General features: G+C 47.5%; 1 protein-coding gene across 5 annotated transcripts in view; it reads right to left on the bottom strand.

Moving 5' to 3' along the window:
• Nucleotides 1-4,279: 4,279 nt before the first annotated feature.
• The window catches only part of LOC145361113 (ELAV-like protein 2), a 127,858-nt gene continuing 114,067 nt past the window's right edge, over nt 4,280-18,070 (bottom strand). For 4 of the 5 annotated variants that reach the window (XM_080216724.1, XM_080216725.1, XM_080216723.1 and 1 more), the window contains 2 exons: nt 15,973-16,011; nt 4,280-5,620 (listed from right to left, as the gene is read on the bottom strand). In XM_080216724.1, the coding sequence (XP_080072850.1) occupies nt 5,272-5,620; nt 15,973-16,011 (388 nt within the window). In that variant the 3' untranslated portion in view covers nt 4,280-5,271. The remainder of the gene's footprint in view (nt 5,621-15,972; nt 16,012-18,070) is intronic. The other variant, XM_080216726.1, reaches the window with a different exon arrangement.

Below are 18,070 nucleotides of genomic sequence, written 5' to 3'. Positions count from 1 at the left end.
CCCCCCCCCCCACCCCCCCACCCCCCGAACCCCCTCAACTGCCCCCCTGTGGTAAAGTGGTACCTCGACCGAGAAACCGGAATTTTCTATACATGTGCAAGGTACATCTCCACACAAGACATACAAAAGCAAAGAAACCCATTCTAGGAAATAGCCTTTCCTGCAAGCCTCCTATCCAATATGGACATATCCCCAAATTAGGACCTAAATCACCAATTGTCACATATTTCTGCACTCGCTACTGTGCCCTTGCCGTAGGAAAATTGATTTCTCAAAGTACCTTCACTATGAGGAAGGATGTCCTTGCTATAGAGGGAGTGCAGCGGAGGTTTACCAGGCTGATTCCTGGGGTGGCAGGTCTGTCATATGAGGAGAGACTAAATTGGTTAGGATTATATTCACTGGAGACTAGAAGATTGAGAGGGGGTTTCATAGAAACTTATAAAATTCTAGACAGTGTAGATTCAGAAAGAATGTTCCCGATGGTGGGGGAGTCCAAGGCTAGGGGGGGTCATAGTTTGAGGATAAGGGTTTAACCTTTTAGGACTGAGGTGAGGAGAAGTTTCTTCACCCAGAGGGTGGTGATTGTGTGGAATTCACTCCCACAGGAAGTAGTTGAGGCCAAAAACGTTGTGTAATTTTCTAATTCTTCCACAGGATGTGGGCGTCACAGGCCAGGCCTGCATTTATTGCACATCCCTAATTGCCATTACTACTGTACTTGGTTTCGGGTTAGGGTTAAGCTTTAAGGTTTAGGGTTTGGGTTATGATTAGGATCAGTGACCAGAGGGCATGTTCTATTGGTTCCCAGTGATTTACCCGCCCTCATTCTGCCTGGTTCTTCAGTGGGAGCTGTTGGAAAGACTGTAAGACAATAACCATTATAGGTGATAGTTTCAGCACGTGTGTATGTAAATGTGTGTGTGTTTGTGCTTGTGTGTGTGTATGTGTGTGGTGTGTGTGCGTGTCTCTATGTGTGTGTGTGTATGTGTGGTGTGTGTGCGTGTCTCTATGTGTGTGTGTTATGTGTGCATGTGTGTCTATGTCTGTGTGTGTCTGTATGAGTGTGTGTGTCTTTATGTGTTGTGTATTTCTGTGTGTGTACGTGTTGTGGGTGTGTCTGTATGAGTGTGTGTGTCTGTATGTGTGTGTTTGTGTGTATATGTAGTGTACGTATGTGTGTGAGTATGTGTGTGTGTGTGTCTGTATGTGTATGCATATTTATGTGTATGTATCTGTGTGTGTCTGTGTGTGTGTTAGTGTGTGTATGTGTATAGTATCTGTGTGTCTGTGTGTGTGTGTTAGTGTCCGTGTGTGTATGTGTATAGTATCTGTGTGTCTGTGTGTGTATGTCAGTGTCCGTGTGTGTATGTGTATAGTATCTGTGTGTCTGTGTGTGTGTGTTAGTGTCCGTGTGTGTATGTGTATAGTATCTGTGTGTCTGTGTGTGTGTGTTAGTGTCCATGTGTGTATGTGTATAGTATCTGTGTGTCTGTGTGTGTATGTCAGTGTCCGTGTGTGTATGTGTATAGTATCTGTGTGTCTGTGTGTGTATGTCAGTGTCCGTGTGTGTATGTGTATAGTATCTGTGTGTGACTGTGTGTGTGCACGTGTGTGTGCGTGTTTATGAGGGTGTGTGTGAGACTGTGTATGTGACTGTGTGTGAGAGTGTGTGCGTGTGAGAGCACGTTTGTGTGTGTGGGTGCGTGTGTGTGTGTGTCAATGTGTGTGTTTATGTGTGTGTGTCTGTGTGTGTGTGGTGTATAGAGTGCATATATAAAGTGACATTGGTTATATTTACCGTGTTAATCAGGCGATACTGGATGGGGTGAATGGCAGCACATTGGTGTTCTTTGTGTCAATTAGCAATGACATTGTCTGTTTTTTGGCACAAGGTGGGACTGACTGCTAAAGGGTTACGGTTAAAGGTAGCACTGATAAATACCCAGTGAGGAGCCGTAGTTCCTGACTTCAGGAGTCCGCCCTATAAGTTTACCAGCAACCTTGGGACTATGAGTGGACTGATTACCTTGTCCACAGCTCCTGACTGAGTGAAGTATTTGGATTGTGTAAGGGCTCATTCAGATAGTAGGGGCTAAGATATAAAGTTTAACTTTAAACAGGCACCTCACCCTTTGGGAGGCTGGGGCAAGTGTCTGTGAAAAGCATTGCACTCAGGAACTCCTCCCCATTACTGGCTATAACTTTTATTTGTAATTTTCCACAGCTACGAAAATGTGCATCAGAACGTTCAACATGACACAGTTGGGTAGGTCTGTTGGTTGACAAAGGGTCAAAAGAACGTGGATTTATTTCCTAATGGAGATTACACAGCCTGTATTCCTGAGGGGGAGTATGTAGAGTGTCATGTCTTAAGATGAGAGTATGACGGAGAAGGAGGTGACAGAGAAAGTGCACGTCATGGTTCTGTAATGTGCCCTGTTCAAGAGTAAGGCAGGAGCTATGCATCATTCTAAAGGCCACCCATGTAAGACAAAGGTCTAAACCCTTGTCCTTCCTTCTATATTGCCACTGGATCTATCGTTTGGTGACTAGTCTTCAACAATGACAGGAGAGCGATAGGAATGCAGGCGGACATTGGCGGGAATCACTGGGAAGGCAGATTCCTTCCAGCTCTGAAGTGTCATGTCAGTGGGAGGGAGAGTTAGAGGGGATCATATAGAAACTGATAAAATTCGAACAGGGTTAGACAGGGTAGATTCAGAAAGAATGTTCCCGATGGTGGGGGGGGGGGGAGTCCAGAACTAGGGGGGTCATCGTTTGAGGATAAGGGGGAAACCTTTTAGGACTGAGATGAGGAGAAATTTCTTCACCCAGAGGGTGGTGAACGCGTGGAGTTCACTACCAGAGGAAGTAGTTGAGGCCAAAATGTTGTGCAAATTCAAGAGGAAATTAGATATTGGGGCTAAAGGGATCAAAGGATTTGGGGGGAAGTGGGGGGATCAGATATTGAATTCAATAATCAGCCGTGATCAAAATGAAAAGTGGAGCAGGCTTGAAGGGCCGAATGGCCTCCTCCAGCAGTCTCTATATTTCTTCTTGATGGGATGGTGGATCTCACTGAGTTGGGTGGCCTGGTTGCCCTGAGAGACAGGCGTTGGCATTTCTGGTGGGGCTGGCCAGATTGGTCAAGAGTTGGGAATTCTCCTGTAAGAGGGAACTCAGCAGTTCTCCCCAGCAGACCACACTGCGCCCCCACCCCTCCTCACCCTCCCCCACACCTAACCCCACCCGCTCACACACAGAGAGACAGAGAAACGCTGAAGATCGGAGCAAAAGAAGGTTATTCGGTCATGATCTTGGCTGATCATCCAACTCAATAGCCTAGTCCTGCTTTCTCCCCATAACCTTTGATCCCATTCGCCCCGAGTGCCAAGGACCCAACGGGGAGGGCGGGGAGGGCGAGCTTAAGAACTGCAAAGGTTTTATCCATCAAGGCATCTCTCCTTATATTCTCTAAGCCTCGCCGTAGTGTTTAAATGTGGTATATGCTACATTTTAGCATTTATAAATATAGGGATATCATTTCTTTTCTGTACACTAACTGTTCACCCAAAACCTTGGCACCCTAAACCGTTTGAGAGGATCAGTTAACCATGTCAATGAAGGAGCTTCGATCGTGTCCAACAAGTTTAGCCTTCAGGGTGAGTGCTCTCTTGGGGGCGGTTGTTTGGCAGTGGGACGGTGTCTGGGGGGGGGGATCATCTACAGAACTGGGGGGATCAGGTTACAACCAGTGGAGTGCAAGAAAGGCAGAGAGTAAAATGAAAATCCACCTCCACAACTTGCAGCCTCCTGAGTCGAGAAATGTCTCCGTAAAAGATGCTCGGGCACTGACACTTGCGAGCAAAAAAGCAGCCCGAGAGAAGACTCCGTTTACATGTCACGCTGAATATTGTTTCAACGTTTCCAAGAAATTTCCACAGTTCTTTTCTCTGGAAAGAAGCTGAAGCAAGAGTCGCTGTGGATCACTGCCACTTTTGATGACTGGGATTGCTTTGTTAAAAGGGAACTCTTGTTCCTACTTGGGAAAGGAGTTATTTGAACTCGCATTGGCGATCCGTCAGCCTGCCGGAGGGAGGGTCCGCCTCACCCGCCCACCTCCCTCCCGGGACTGGGTCTCAATCTGGGCTGAGCCGGGGAGGTTGGGGGGGGGGGGGGGGGGGGGGGCGTGGGGGTTGGCAGGGAGAAAGGCAGGGCAGGCAGAGTCAAGCGTTGAGACAACGACATGCCAGTTCTGCCAGTATGGTCGCGCGGGAGCAGCCCGGCGTCCGAGAGTATTCTAACGCTGGGGCGGGGGGAGGGAGGGCTCCCGCCGCGCGCAAGGCCTTTACGAAAAGTGGGAGATGCCTCTCACAACACAGAACACGCAGCGGAAGTCAGGCGAGTAAGCGTTAGCGATGATACTGGACAATTAATCTACCGTAATGCACTTCAACGCCCCGACGGAGCGGGGTCAGTGTTCTGTGAGATAGTATTGCACTTGCCTTTTGTTTGTTTGTTTGTTTGTTTGATCTCAGTTTATCAAAACCGTGGAAGGAACAGGAAAAAGAGAAGGAGAAAAAGGTCAGTTAATCATGAGCTGCCATTCATAAATATTCCCCCTTAGAAGATTCTTTGTGTTTTATATATTGACCACACAATACTCCTGAACACAGGCCTTTGTAAAATGTTCCATTCTGCCCATCACAAGAGATAATCACCTTCAAGGAAGGTAGTTATAAGTATTATTATTAATATTAGGCTGGGTTAAAACCCCCTGCGTAGTAATGTTTTTATACGTATTATATTCATATAGTAAGAGCTATGAAAAAGTATTCAAAGTTGTTTTATGAAATTGCTTCCTCGTTACTGTAAGATGTCTTGTATCAATATTATGCTAACACTGGCTCCTCCAAAAGTCTATTTTGTTTTTTTTTCTCTGTAAGCCCAGGTATATTAGTGAATCCTTCTTTTTTAATATCATGTGTTTTGTTCTGTTGCTCTGTGTGTGTGTGTGTGTGTGTGAGTGTGTGTGTGTGTATATGTGTGTGTTTGTGTGCATGTGTTTTTGGTGGCGTACCGATTATTTTGCATGAGATTTTTTTTTGGGGGTTTTTTTTTGACTTATGTTGCGGAGGGAACTTCTGTATCTGCGCGTGCGCGCGCACGCGCTGTGTGTGTACGTGTGTGCGTGTGTACATGTGTGTTTCTATTTATCTCTCTCGTTCTCTCTCTCTCTCTCTGCGGCGCGCTGACGTGGGCCTCCCTTCACGACTTGTGTGTCTTGCTCGTCTTGAAGGAGACCTGCAGGACCCGGTCGCCGAGGCGATAGCCGTTCAGGCTGGCGATGGCCATGGCCGCCTCGTCGTAGTTGGTCATGGTGACGAAGCCGAAGCCCTTGCACTTGTTGGTGTTGAAGTCGCGGATGACCTTGACGTTGGTGACCGCCCCGAAGGGACCGAACAGCTGCCACAGGACGCTCTCGTCCGCCTCGGGGGACAGGTTGTAGACGAAGATGCACCAGCCAGTGCCCGTGGGGCCCGAGAGGTTCACGCCGGCCAGGCTCGTCATCCCCTCGATGGTGATCGGAGAGAACCTGGTAGACAGAGAGAGAGGGCTGCTTGGGTGTGAATCAGATTTTCGATAACTTCACACATACATAATCAAACAAAATAGCAAAGTTCCTACAGACACATTAGCTTTATCTAGTTATAGACCTCACATGCCATAGAAACCAGAAGCAGGAGGAGGCCTTCCGGCCTGCCACACCATCCATATGATCGTGGCTGATCATCGAATTCAATACCCCCCCACATACCATAGAATCCCCACGGTGCAGAAAGAGACCGTTCAGCCCATCGGGTCAGCACCGACAACAATCCCAGCCAGGCCCCGTTCCCATAATCCCACGCATTTACCCTGCTAATCCCCCTGATACTACAGGGCAATTTAGCATGGCCAATCCACCTAACCTACACATCTTGGGACACTAAGGGATAATTTAGCATGGCCAATCCACCTAACCCACACATCTTTGGGCACTAAGGGGCAACTTAGCATGGCCAATCCATCTAACCTACACATCTTGGGACACTAAGGGGCAATTTGGCATGGCCAATCCACCCAACCTGTGCATCTTTCAAACTGGGGGAGGAAACCGGAGCACCCGGAGGAAACCCACGCAGACACAGGGAGAACGTGCGAACTCCACACAGACAGTAACCCGAGGCCGGAATTGAACCTGGGGTCCCTGGCGCTGTGAGGCAGCAGTGCTAAATCCCTGTGCCACTGTGCCACCCAGATGAACCTGCAGCTAACCTACATGTGGTAAATTCTCTCACAAACAGCGAGACGCCCAGGTAAGCTGATTTTGATAATATTACGTTAAGGGAGGAACGTTGGCCAAAATTCTCAGCACAAGTGGACAAGTTATACATGGAAAGAAAACTTGAAGGTGCCAGTAGCAGAGGTGCGTGTGTGTGTGTCTGCGCGTGTGTGTGTGTGTGTGTGTGTGTGTGTCTGCGCACGCGTGTGTATGTGTGTGTGCTCCGCTGAAAGCAAAAGTGAAACCGAAACTGGATCATTCTAAAAGCAACATGGGATTCTCAGCATAAGCCTGAACACAACGATACCTACATGGGACTCTATCTCATTATGTCATCCAATTTTTTTTTGATATTCATTCCTGGGAAATGAGCGTTGCTGGCTGGGCCAGCATTTATTGCCCATCCCTCTTTGCACTTGGAGGGCAGTTGTGAGTCAACTACATTGCTGTGGCTCTGGAGTCACATGTAGGCCAGACCGGGTAAGGACGGCAGATTTCCTTGCCTAAAGGGCAGATTTTTCTGACCATCGACAATAGTTTCATGGTCATCAGTAGATTCTTAATCCCAGGTATTTTTTATTGAATTCAAATTGCACCATCTGCCGCGGTGGGATTCGAACCCGGGTCCCCAGACCATTAGCTGAGTTTTTGGATTAATAGTCTAACGATAATATCACTTGCCCATCTCCTGTGTGGCATCTCCGGTAATACTTAACCAGAGGAATGTTCAAAGCAGCTTTTAAACATAATCCACAAAAATGTTCTCTAGAAATAAGCACTTTGTAAAAAGTTCATTCAAGGAATGTGGGCTTTGCTGGTTAGGCCAGCACTAATTGGCCAGTCTCTAATTGGAAGGTGCCTTCTTGAGTCTTCTTTGGGCACTCAGGGGCAATTTGGTACGGCCAATCCACCTAACCTGCACATCTTTGGACTGTGAGAGGAAACCAGAGCATCTGGAGGAAACCCACGCAGACATGGGGAGAATGTTCAAACTTCACAAAGACAGGCACCCAAGGCCAGAATCTAACCTGGTTCCCTGGCGCTGTGAGACAGCACCAGCGACTTAGTTCTTGGACTGAATGAGTGGCACGATGGCACAGTGGTTAGCAGCGCTGCCTCACAGCACCAGGGACCTGAGTTCAGTTCCCGGTTTATGTCACTGCCTGTGTGGAGTTTGCATGTTCTCCCCCTGTCTGCGTGGGTTTCTGCCGGGTGCTCTGGTTTCCTCCCACACTCCAAAGATGTACAGGTTAGGTGGATTGGCCATGCTAAATTGCCCCTTAGCATCAGGGGGGTTAGCAGGGTAAATAAGTTGGGTTATGGGGATAGGGCCTGGTTGGGATTGTGGCTGGTGAAGACTCGAAGGGCCAAATGGCCTCCTTCTGCACTGTAGGGATTCTATGACTCAGATTTTGTAAGCTGGGTGGAGGGGTGGGGGTGTCGCGATGGAGGAGGAGGGAATGGGAACTGTTTCTCATGCAAAAGAAGTGCGAAGTAGATAAGTCAAGGTAAATCTTGAAACCAAACGCATGTGTGGGGGCTAGAACAGGGAGGGAAGATTGAATTCACAAATACGCAAGAGGAGGAACGGAAACCTTTCTAGTGATGCCTCGGAAGATTCCGCAGTTGGAATGTTAATCACGATGGAGAACATTAAGCAGAATGCTAAATTATATTGCCAGATTATTAGAGTAATCATTGCCGGAGCTGTTTAGTGTTCAGCTCCCTCTGTACCTCAGCTACTGTACTTATCACTTAGTCGACCATTCATGCATGAAGGAAGTGCAGAGAACAGCCATGAAACTCAGCCCTGGATTCCGCTGCAAAACCAGGCTGGTGACTTAGCCCTGAACAAAGGCAGCTGGGGAGTCAGGAGGTGGGGAGGCTTTTGTAGAAGTCTACATGATTTTAAACAGTATGGATAAATCCAGAACATTGCTACACAGTAAACTGGGATGGTAGCGAGTATTGGTTTGGGTTAAAGGGCATTTTAGAAACCCTACAGTGCAAAAGGAGGCCATTCAGCCCATTGAGTCTGCACCGGCTCTCTGACAGAGTATGTTACCCAAGCCCTTTCCCCATAACCCCACATATTTAGGATGGCTAATCCATCCAACCTGCACATCTTTGGGACACTTAGTGGCAATTTAGCATGGCCAATCTATCTAACCTGCACATCTTTGGACTGTGGGAGGAAACCGGAGCATCCGGAAGAAACCCACACAGACACAGGGAGCATGTGCAAACTCCACACAGTCGCCTAAGGCCGGAATTGAACCTGGGTCCCTGGTGCTGTGAGGCAGCAGTGCTAACCACTGTGCCCCCACGCTGCCCCAGAGACAGTTTGCGAAAAATGCTTCCAGCGGTGAGATAAGGGTTGAAATATATTTGGGTTTCGGAGTGTGTGTGAGTTCAGTTGTTTCGAGATCCAGGTCAGTTCAGTGTGTTCACATTCAGTACAGAAACCAGTCTCCAAGTTTGTTTTCTTTTCTCTTCTGTCATGTTAATAATTCTTTTAAGTTCTGTTCAATAAATTGTAAAACCCGTATCCTTGGTCTCTTCAGACAAATGAATGGACAGAACAGATGGGCATGAGATGCAGGCTTGGACAGTGACACCCACATCCCTTTGAATGAATACAAACTGTAGTGGCTTCACTTTATAGCATGTATCTGGCGAGAGTTCAGGAGGGGCATGCAGTAGAAAAGAGAAGCGAGGTTGACATGGAGATAGGGTAAAGGAGACTGGAGAGAGCAAACAATTCCCCGAATCTTGTACAGAACTGCGAGAGGGAGGATTCTAGCGCTCAGAAGTAATACTGAAGTGTGGTTTGGGTCAACAGCATTGAGTTGGTGGGGGGAGTTAGGCAGGGCACAATGGGAGACACCAGTGCAGACATACTTAGAAAATAAGGAACTCCATTGAAGTTCGACACTTCAGCCTAGATGCAGCTTTGCATTTCATTGTACACAAACTGCACCGGGAGTGAGATGTTGTATAAAAGTGAATGCTTCTTTTCGAGATCCTGGACCAAGGATAACAAAGGGACCTTAGCGTGTTTGTCCACAGATCTCTGAAGGCGGAAAGTGTGGTGAAAAAGGCATGCGGCAGACTTGCCTTTATTAAGGGCGGCATGGCAGCACAGTGGTTAGCACTGCTGCTTCACAGCTCCAGGGACCTGGGTTCAATTCCCGGCTTGGGTCACTGTGCTTGTGGAGTTTGCACGTTCTCCTCGTGTCTGCGAGAGTTTCCACCGAGTGCTCTGGTTTCCTCCCACAGTTTAAAGATCTGCGCGTTGGGTTGATTGGCCATGCCAAAAATTGCCTCTTAGTGTCCTGAGGTGTGTAGGTTAGAGGGATTAGCGGGTAAATGTGTGGAAATACGGGGGTAGAGCCTGGGTGGGATTGTGGTCAGTGCAGACCTGATGGGCCAAATGGCCTTTTTCTGCACTGTAGGGTTTCTATGATTTCTATGAATCAGGGTATAGATTACAAAAGCAGAGAGATCATGTTGGAGTTGTCTGGAACTTTGGTGAGGCCACAGCGAGAATATTGTGTGCAGTTCTGTTCACCCCATTATAGGAAGGATGTGATTGATCTGGAGGGGGTGCAGAGGAGATCCACCAGGATGCTGCCTGGGATGGAGCGTTTAAATTATAAAGAGAGGTTGGACAGGCTTGGGTTGTTTTCTCTGGAGCAGAGAGGACTGAGGAGGCGACCTGATCGAGGTGTTCACGATTATGAGGGGCAGGGACAGAGTGGATAGGGAGCAATTGTTCTCCTTAGCTGAAGGGTCAGACACAAGTTAAAAGTAAGGGTTGAGAGGTTTTGGGGGGGGGGCGGGATTTGAGGAATCGCAGAGAATCTGGAACGCGCTGCCTGGGAGGGTGATGGAAGTGGGATGCCTCACATCCTTTAAAAAGTACCTGGATGAGCACTTGGCGCACCATAATTTTCACGGCTGTGGGCCAAGTGCTGGCAAATGGGATTCCGTGGGCAGGTCAGAGACATTTCATGTGTTGGTGCAGACCCGATGGGCCAAAGGGCCTCTTCTGCATAGTATGACCCTGTGATTCTGATATTCCTGGGTGAATGATCGAATATCTAATTACCAATCAGATCTTTTCTGCCTGTTGTACAGCAGAGAAACAGGCCATTCGGCCCAACCAGACCATGCCAGTTCACTCAAGCCAAGTCCAAATACGACCCTCGCAAAGAGAGAACTGGCGGTTCTGCGCGGTCTGTCCGTCCGTAATCTGAACCGATCGGGGGTTTGGGGGGAGCGACTGGGTCACTCCCAAAGAGTGGTGGGTGGCAAGGAGAGGAGATAAGCAGTGAGGAGACGGAGCACCGAGGGAGATCGAGGGGTTGATGGAAAAATCGGAGGATGAGTCACCCTGGCTGCAGCGCGGATGAAGCAAGTTGAGAACAAGCTACTTACGCATGAAAACAGCAGAAAATATCATGGTAAGCTGTTTTGCAAGGCAGCATTTGGCCTCTGTCCAAGATAATGACAAATGATTCACCAGCGCTCCTGAGCTAAGCTGCAGATTTACGTAAAATAGAAACTAGAAGCAGGAGAAGGCCATTCGGCCCTCTGAGCCTGCTTCACCGTTCATTATGATCATTTTGATCTGATTTGATTTGATTTATTATTGTCACAGTTATTGGGATACAGCGAAAAGTATTGTTTCTTGCGCACTGTACAGACAAAGCATGCCATTCGTAGAGTACATAGAGGAGAAGGAATGGTGAAGGTGCAGAATGTAGTGTTACAGTCTTAGCTGGGGTGTAGAGAAAGATCAACTTAATGCAAGGCAGGTCCATTCAAAAGTCTGACGGCAGCAGGGAAGAAGCTGTTCTTGAGTCGGTTAGCATGTGACCTCAGGCTTTTGTATCTTTTTCCCCATGGAAGAGAGAAAGTCCGGGGTGCGTGGGGTCCTTGATTATGCTGGCTGCTTTTGATAGAATCACAGAGTACTACAGTACAGAAGGAGGCCTTTTGGCCCATTGAGTCTGTACCAATCACAATCCCATCCAGGCCCTACCCCCATAACTCCATCCATTTACTTTAGCTCGTTCCCCCTGACACTAAAGGGCACTTTAGCATGGCCAATCCACCTATCTTTGGACTGTGGGAGGAAACCAGAGCACCCAGAGGAAACCCACGCAGACATGGGGAGAACGTGCAGACTCTGCACAGACAGTGACCCAAGCTGGGAATCGAACCCGGGTCCCTAGCACTGTGACGCAGCAGTGCTAACCACTGTGCCACCTGAGGCAGTGGGAAATATAGACAGTGTCATTGGTGATGATGATCATGGCTGATTATTGAATTCAATATCCTGATCCCCCCTCCCCATATCCCTTGCTCCCTTTAGCCTCAAGAGTGATATCTAATTTCTTCTTGAAGTCACACAATGTTTTGGCCTTGACTGCTTTCTGTGGTAGTGAATTCCACACATTCACCACGTTCTGGATGACTTCTCCTCACCTTAGTTCTAAAAGGTTTACCCCTTATCCTCAAACTATAACCCCCTAGTCCTGGACTCCACCACCATCGAGAACATTCTTTCAGAATCCATCTGGTCTAACCACGGCACGGTAGCACAGTGGTTAGCACTGCTGCTTCACAGCTCTAGGGTACTGGGTTTGATTCCCAGCTCGGGTCACTGTTTGTGTGGAGTCTGTACATTCTCCTCGTGTCTGCATAGGTTTCCTCTGGGTGCTCCGGTTTCCTCCCACAGTCCGAAAGACGTGCTGGTTAGGGTGCATTGGCAGTGCTAAATTCTCTCTCAGTGAACCCGAACAGGCGGCGGAGTGTGACGACTAGAGAAATTTCACAGTAACTTCATTGCAGTGTTAATGTAAGCCTAATTATGATGTGAACAAACAATAGTAAATAAATGTATAAGGTGAGCCTCCCCCACATGAACAGATGAGTCTTGCAAAACGGCACAGAGATCTATCGGTGTTGACCAATAATGCGCTGATCTACTGTTGGCAAACATGCCGTGGGGAGTGGGTGGGGAATCCCCTCCTCCTGTTGACGTTGGTTGTGAGGTATATATTAGGCTGGAGAACTCCCCCTCCCCCCGCCGCACTCCCCGGGCTCTCCTTTGAAAATGGATGTCTCACATCCAGTTGGGGGAACATTCAGCACCTTGGACAGCGGCTCACAAAACAGGGCACTGTGTTAAAACAGTCAGACTAAAATTTGTGCTCAACTCCCTGTAATGGGCCTTAAACCCAAAACTCAGGAGTAAGAGAGCTGGCCACAGAGCCCCACTCAGATATAAAACCCTCTCACCGTTCTCTTGATGCCTTTGTACATCAGCTGCTGAAAGTAAGCAGGCAGGTACAGCAGGCAGTAAAGAAGGCAAGTGGTACATTAGAACATAGAATCCTGCACTGCAGAAACAGGCCCTTCGGCCCATCGAGTCTGCACTGACCACAGTCCCACCCAGGCCCCATCCCCATATCCCTACACATTTACCCGCTAATCCCTCTAACCTGTACATCCCAGGACACTAAGGGGCAACTTTAGCATGGCCAATCAACCAAACCCGCACATCTTTGGACTGTGGGAGGAAACCAGAGCACCTACCCACGTAGACACGAGGAGAATGTTTGGACTCCACACAGACAGTGACCCAAGCCAGGAATCGAACCCAGGTCCCTGGAGCTGTGAAGAAGCAGTGCTAACCACTGTGCTACTACGTACATTGGTCTTCATAGCAAGAAAATTTAAGTATAGGAATATGGTTGTTTTGCTGCAATTGTATAGGGCGTTGGTGAGGCCACACCTGGAGCATTGTGTGCAGTTTTGTTGTCCTTATCTGAGGAAGGATGTCCTTGCTATAGAGGGACTGCAGCGAAGGTTTACCAGGCTGATTCCCAGGGTGGCATATGAGGAGAGACTAAGTTGGTTAGGATTATATTCACTGGAGTTCAGAAGAGTGAGAGGGGATCTCATAGAAACTTATAAAATTCTAACAGGGTTAGACAGGGTAGATTTAGAAAGTATGTACCAAATGGTGGGGGAGTCCAGAACTAGGGGGTCATAGTTTGAGGACCTTTTAGAACTGAAGTGAGGAGAAATGTCTTCACCCAGAGGGTGGTGAATGTGTGGAATTCACTCCCACAGAAAAGTAGTTGAAGCCAAAATGTTGTGTGATTTCAAGAAGGAATTAGATTTCGCTCTTGGGGTGAAAGGGATCAAGGGATATGGGGGGAAATCAGAATATTGAATTTGATGATCAGCCATGATCAAAATGAATGGTGTAGCAGGCTCGAGGGGCCGAATGGCCTCCTCCTGCTCCGAGTATTTATGTTCCTATGTTCTGAGGATAAACACAATAAATTATTTTCAGAGACCAGTCAATGTGACACAAAGTGATCCCTCCAGATTTTTAAAAAGGTTTATCAAAGGTAATATCATGTTTCATTTTTCAAGTTTATTACATTAACACTGCAATGAAGTTACTGTGAAAATCCACTCTGGCGCCTGTTCGGGTATACTGAAGGAAAACTTAGCATGGCCAATGCATCGAACCAGCACATGTTTGAACACAAAGGGGCAATTTAGCATAGTCAAGCCATCTAATCTACACATCTTTAAACAGTAAGGGCCAATTTAGCATGGACAATCCACCTAACCTGCACATTTTTGGACACAAAGGGGTAATTTAGCATGGCCAGTCTATCTGACCTGCACATCTTTGGACACAGGGACAATTTAGCATGGCCAATCCACCTAATCTGCACATCTTTGAACACTAAGGAGCAATTTAGCATGGCTGATCCACCTAACCTGCACATCTTTGGAGTGTGGAAGGAAACTGGAGCCCCCAGAGGAAACCTATGCAGATACAGGGAGAAGGTGCAGACTCCACACATACAGTGACACAAGCCGGGAATCGAACTCGGGTCCCTGGCACCATGGAGGCAGCAGTGCTAACCACTGTGCCACCATGGCCCCCCCCTGCCCCCCAACACATTGAGGAGTGGGTGAGCTGGGAGCCTGGGGTTGAACCCTGATGCTGCAGTATCTTGGGAACCCACCTCTAGCGACCCTTCTGAAAGGTGAGATTGTCCAACAGTGCGCCTCTGTTCAAGATTGGTTCAAGATGAACGCAATCTACCAAAACAGAGCTAGGAAATCAGAACGGATATTTTTGCCTGACTTAAGCAATCTTAACAAATGAGTAGGCAGTAATCAAAGACAAGCAGGAGGTAGCATGCATGGAGGGAGCACGCTGCTAGTGAAACCGTGGGCTATAATTGAGTGAAAGAAAATAGCCCAGTACCTGGGATACTTCAGTTAGACTGGGGCTAACAGAATGAGTAGAGATGGAAGCAATAATAAGGACCAGACATTGAAACAGAAACAATCACACATTACCCAAAAACAAAAGTCAAAGTTAGGTTTGAGGCAAAGGGAGAAAAACAAAGGAGATATAAGACACCCGGCTAGAATTTAAGAGCAATCCAGTCACTCCTGTGAGATGTCAACCTTATCTCAGGTGAACGATTGTATCATCCTCTCTCAAAACACGAAGGCAGGCGCAAAGGGCTTCGCAGTCACTGGGGTGAATCTGTTTGGACACAGGGAAGGTTGGGGGACAGATTGAGTGGTGATTGGTATTGCGAGGGGGTTTGCAGAGAGTAGCCAAAGGGAAAGCGTTTGACATGGCAGGCGGGTTGGCATAGATAATTGGTCAGCTCAAGGTAGGATGAGAATATTTTCTTGCCTGGCTAGCTGCTGCGACCTGGGACGTGCCGTTTGGTAGAGGGAAACTGTATTTAATTGCAACTTCACCAAGGGTAATTAGAATCCTTACATTGCAGAAAGAGGCCATTTGGCCCATCGTGTTTGAACAGATCTTCCGAAATAGCATCCCAACCAGGCCCTCCCCTTTGTCTTATCCCTGTAACCCCATATAGTTAACCCACTAATCCACCTAACCAGCAGTCCAAAGACACTAAGGGGCAATTTAGCATGACCAATCCACCTAACCTGTGCATCTTTGGACACTGAGGTGCAATTTAGCATAGCCAATCCACCTAACCTGCACATCTTTGGACTGTGGGAAGGAACTGGAGCACCCGGAGGAAACCCACGCAGACACGAGGAGAACATGCCTGCCATACATACAAACTCACCCAAGGCCGGAATCGAACCCGGGTCCCTAACACTATGAGGCAGCAGTGCTAACCACTGTGCCACCATGCCTGCCTTTCCTGTCCGTTGGTAGGGATGGGATCTGTGATCTCCAGTAAGAATTAAAGTTTATTTATAAGGGCAATGAAGTTACTGTGAAAATCTCCTAGTTGCCACAGTCCGGTGCCTGTTCGTGTGCACTGATAAGATAGTGTATACTGATTTAATGGTGACCTTCCAAAGGGAGTTGGATATAAGTATGTCAAGGAGACAAAAAATAGCTGCAGGGATATGGGGAAAGAGTGGGTTTAACAATCAAAATAACTGAAAATAGTTATCAAGGTGCCAGTAACCAAACACTTAGACAATACCAGATAGCTACAATTCTAAAGGTCAATATTAACCATTACTGTCTTATATATTTGACTGGATTGCTGAACTGAACATTAAATTCTAACCCTTTGCTTTGGAACATTTATTACCTCTTCACGCCGTATGCCATGTTAAGTAAATTGTCCAGTCTGCGAAGGAAAGGGAGATGGAAGGAAGGGCGGATGTTAGTACTTATGAAACAGTAGCCTTTATTTGAAGAGTGAGAGAGAGAGAGAGAAAGAAAGAGAGAGAAATAAAGAGAAACAGAGAAAGACAGCAATAGCAGATACACAGCATATCACAACACATAATGCAACAAATCCAACCATACACTTTTTCCAATTATACCAGAGACAAGAGATTAACATGATTGCTGAATTAAAGACACACACAATATTTGTGCGGGTTTGATTGTATTCCAGCTGTTTGAAAGAAAACATGGGGTTCTTCGATGATATGCCGGCCAAATTATTTCTTGCCGATTGTACATCCACATGTGTCTAGTTAGTCACAAACCACGAATGGAGTTTTAAAAGTAAAACAAGTTTCATTTTGTACCCTCTAAGGACAGCATTTTCTAATCGCGAACCCCCTCCCCACTTTCCCTGCCCACAGTGACTAGCCTTTGACCTGTTCTTGTAGACACTGTGTTTATATGGTGAGTCCAGTTGCGTTTCTGGTCAATGGTAACCTCAAGGATGTTGACAGTGGGGGGTGTTCAGTGATGGTAAACACCATTGAATGTCAAGGGGGGGGTGGTTAGAGTGTCTCTTATTGGTGATGGTCATTGCCTGGCAGCTGTGGGTAGAGTATTGGAGTAAAAGTAGTGATATGATATGAAATTGGCTGAGTGATAGGAAAGAGAAAGTTTAAGGGTGTTTCTTGGACTGGAGAACAACTTGTAGTGGAATTTCCCACAGATCAGTAGGGGGACAGGACATATTCAGATAGTTTGAATGGGTGGACAATTAGCAGATGAAGTTCAGTGCAGAGAAATGTGAAGTGATTCGTATTGGCGGAAGCAACATGGAGAGACAATATAAAATAAATTCTGAAGGGGATATAGGAGCAGAGGGATCTGGGTGTAAATGTGCATAAGGGGAGGTGGTGGCATAGTGGTATTGTCACTGGACTGGTAAACCCGAGACCCTGGGTGGGATGCTGTGTTGAAGAGTTGGTGCAGACATGATGGGCCGAATGGCCTCCTTGTGCACTGTAGAGATTCTATGGTCGCTGATTGGTGGAGGGATGGAGAGTGAGTAGCCACGGGTTTGAGGTGATTGGTAAAAGAAGCGATGGAGACACAGGGAGAAACTCCCATGCGCGGCGAGTGGTTAGAATCAGGGGGGCGCTGCCTGAGATAGTGGCAGGCGGCTGGTTCAATCAAGGCTTTCAAGAGGGAATTGGATTACGATCTGGAGAGGAAGAAGGTGCAGGCGTATGACACGGTAGCACAGTGGTTAGCACTGCTGCTTCACAGCTCCAGGGACCCGGGTTTGATTCCCGGCTCGGGTCACTGTCTGTGTGGAGTTTGCACATTCTCCTCGTGTCTGCGTGGGTTTCCTCCGGGTGCTCCGATTTCCTCCCACAGTCCAAAAATGTGCGGGTTAGGTTGATTGGTCATGCTAAAATTTCCCCTTAGTGTCCTGGGATGTACAGGTTAGAGGGATTAGTGAGTAAATGTGTAGGGGTATGGGGATAGAGCCTGGGTGGGATTGTGGTCAGTGCAGACTCGATGGGCCGAAGGGCCTGTTTCTGCACTGTAGGGTTCTATGTTCTATGACACTAGGCTGATGGCTCATTCAGAGAGCTGGTGCAGACACAATGGGCCGAATGGCCTCTTTCTGCACTGTAACAATCCTGTGATAGGGACAGTATTGAGTCAACCCCATCAGCGTTGGGTTTGGAGTCTAATGCAATCCCGTTGGGGCAAAGATGGCAACTTTCGTTCCTTAAAGGGCGTTGCGAACAATGGCGTATTTCTTAATTATATTAAAAAATAACACTGAATATAAATCCTCTGGCTGCCATGGAGTGATCTGAACTCATGGCCCCTGGATTATTAATCTTAATTACTCATTTAGTAATACAATGATTGTATTCTGCCTCTGAGTACTGTGTGTTGTGGTAGCACTTCCCGTAATGTCCAGCTGGGTGTGGTAGAGACTGGGACTGAACCCTGGTGAACTCTCTTTGCATGTTGGTTTT

This window comes from Carcharhinus amblyrhynchos, chromosome 33, assembly GCF_965287045.1.
Source record: "Carcharhinus amblyrhynchos chromosome 33, sCarAmb.v2.hapA, whole genome shotgun sequence".
Classification (NCBI taxonomy): Eukaryota; Metazoa; Chordata; class Chondrichthyes; order Carcharhiniformes; family Carcharhinidae; genus Carcharhinus; species Carcharhinus amblyrhynchos.
Note: the sequence above shows the minus strand (reverse complement) of the source record. Positions and strands in the feature narration are given on the sequence as shown.